The sequence below is a fragment of the Alligator sinensis genome, unplaced genomic scaffold, assembly GCF_000455745.1.
Source record: "Alligator sinensis unplaced genomic scaffold, ASM45574v1 scaffold43_1, whole genome shotgun sequence".
Taxonomy (NCBI): domain Eukaryota; kingdom Metazoa; phylum Chordata; order Crocodylia; family Alligatoridae; genus Alligator; species Alligator sinensis.
The window spans coordinates 1,107,604-1,109,802 of NW_005842092.1; the positions used below are offsets into that span (position 1 = coordinate 1,107,604).

Sequence of the window (2,199 nt, forward strand, 5' to 3'; positions counted from 1 at the left end):
GAAGGTGCAAGTGTTTTGATTTTAGTGTCTTCTCTTCTGTGGAAAGAGTTCCTTAACTCATGTCAATGGATAAAATTCTCATCAAATTATTGAAAATAAAAAATTTAGATCTAAAGGCTATCAAAGTATGAGAACCTTTCTATTACCATCAACTTATTATGGAACAGGTTTTATTGAGCAGTAGATGTTCATAACAATTAACCAAAGGCTCACAAGTTAATGGGGAAATTGGAGAAAAGCAACTCGCCTACTTAATGAAGTACGTTGCAACTCCTTCCTCAGAACTCCATAAAATTACAGTAAACGATAGTATGGGCCCTACGCCCATCTGTTCACAGTTGATGTTTTGCATGTTCCTCAGTACTCCCTTGTTATAAGTGCATGTTCCACTATGTGAACACATTCAACTTTGGCCTTTACTGTTATAATGTTATCGTACTTTGAGTATTATAAATTATTCATATCAGACGAGTTGAATGATAAGTAATACTAGCTAGAACTATTGTGTGTTAGTGTACTTGTAATGTTACTCCTTACTTACCATGTGGCTTAATGTGCATTTATCTGTTTTGAAAATAACTTCACACAGGTTTGATAACTCTTTAATGTTTTACTCATTGTAAAATTAATTATCATTACCAAGAAAATCTGGAGGGTAAATTCAGTTGGATTAATTTCCTTTTTCCAGGGTGGAACGGTTATTGGGAGTGCACGCTGCAAGGCATTTCGTACCCGGGAAGGTCGTTTGCAAGCTGCTTACAATCTTGTTAAACGTGGAATCACTAACCTCTGTGTGATTGGTGGGGATGGAAGCTTAACAGGTGCTAATCTTTTCCGTGAAGAATGGAGTGGACTTTTAGAGGAACTGGCAGAAAGTGGTAAGTTTGCATCTTTTCAAAGATGTAGACCTCTTCAAGAAAATTATCTATCATTACATAAACAAATTACATTCATAGGACATTATTTAGTGCAGACAGTCAAGAGGCCTGAGGCAGAATCAATCTAAACTACACAGGTTTCTTTAAACTGCAGATTGGACTGTTAGCGCATGGAGCTCACAATTTCTTCTCAGTTGGGGGATGCAGGCAGAAGCCTGCACTGGCCGAGGCCAGACAGCTGGGGTTACTCCCGCATGCCTCCCAGCTGCTGGACATTACCAAATGCAGCCAAATGGCTGCACCATCCCTGATTGGCCATCAGGCACATGCTTACCCCCACCACCTCACTGCCCTGTCATCTGTCAGGCAGCTGGCAGCTGCCTCCAAGCAGTGGAGGGAGGTGTGCTTGCCCCGCTTAGCAGAATGAGGGTCCCTGGGCTTTGTCCAGGGTGGGAGGAAAGGAGAGAGCAGGGCATGCAAACTGTTGGGGGGAGGTGGTGCCAGTGGTGTACCCTGTATTCCTGGTGGGTGGAGCACATACTTTTCCTGCTCTGTCCCAAGCCCCAGGATCCTGTGCTGGGGCAGTTTCAGGAAGAGTTTGCAGGATTCCACCCCAGCCCGCCAACAGAGCCAGCACTGAATTCCTGGCTGAAGCCGCTTCTTTGTAGCTGTGGGGGCATGGAGCCTTAGAGCTGCTGCAGTGCAGGGTCCCGGGGCTCAAAACGGCAGGGCCACTCTGGACCTTGCACTGCAGTGACTCTGGAAAGGGCTTGCAAGATTTTCTCCCCTTCAGCCAGTGCCAAATTCCTGGCTGAAGCTGCTGCATCACAGGGTTCAAAGCACCCCTCTCTTGCCCTTTCATGAGCCCCAGGACCTTGCACTGCAGCAGCTTTAGCCAGAAATCCACTGCTAGCTCTAGGGGGAAAATCCTGTGAGCCCTTCCCAGAGCTGCTGCAGTGCAGTGTCCTGGGGCTCAAAACAGGGCAGGGACACTCTGGGCTCTCAGGATTTTCTCCCCTGGAGCTAGCTCCAAATTCTTGGCTGAAGCTGCAGTGCAGGGTCCTGGGGCTCGGACAGGACAGGACAAGCCAGGGACATTCTGGATCCTGCGCTGCAGTAGGAAGGGCTAACATGATTCTCCCCCTCAGCGTCAGCACCAAATTCCTGGCTGAAGCTTCATCTCTGTAGACATGGGGCTCTGATGCCTGGGGGTGGGGGGCAGCAATGCCCCCACAGCTGCAGAGAAGCAGCTTCAGTTAGGAGTTTGTTGCTGGCTGGGGGGGGTCTGTGTGGGCGCGCCCCCCCCCCCCCCCGCGCGGCG

At 48.4% G+C, this 2,199-nt stretch overlaps 1 protein-coding gene across 8 annotated transcripts in view; it reads left to right on the forward strand.

Annotated features, from left to right (window-relative positions):
• The window catches only part of PFKP (phosphofructokinase, platelet), an 87,380-nt gene that overhangs the window by 35,340 nt on the left and 49,841 nt on the right, over nt 1–2,199 (forward strand). For all 8 annotated transcript variants that reach the window (XR_003094193.1, XM_025204678.1, XM_025204679.1 and 5 more), the window contains exon 4: nt 689–878. Coding sequence is in view for 7 of the 8 variants with exons in the window: in XM_025204678.1 (XP_025060463.1) it covers nt 689–878 (190 nt within the window). In the remaining variant the exon portion in view is untranslated. The remainder of the gene's footprint in view (nt 1–688; nt 879–2,199) is intronic.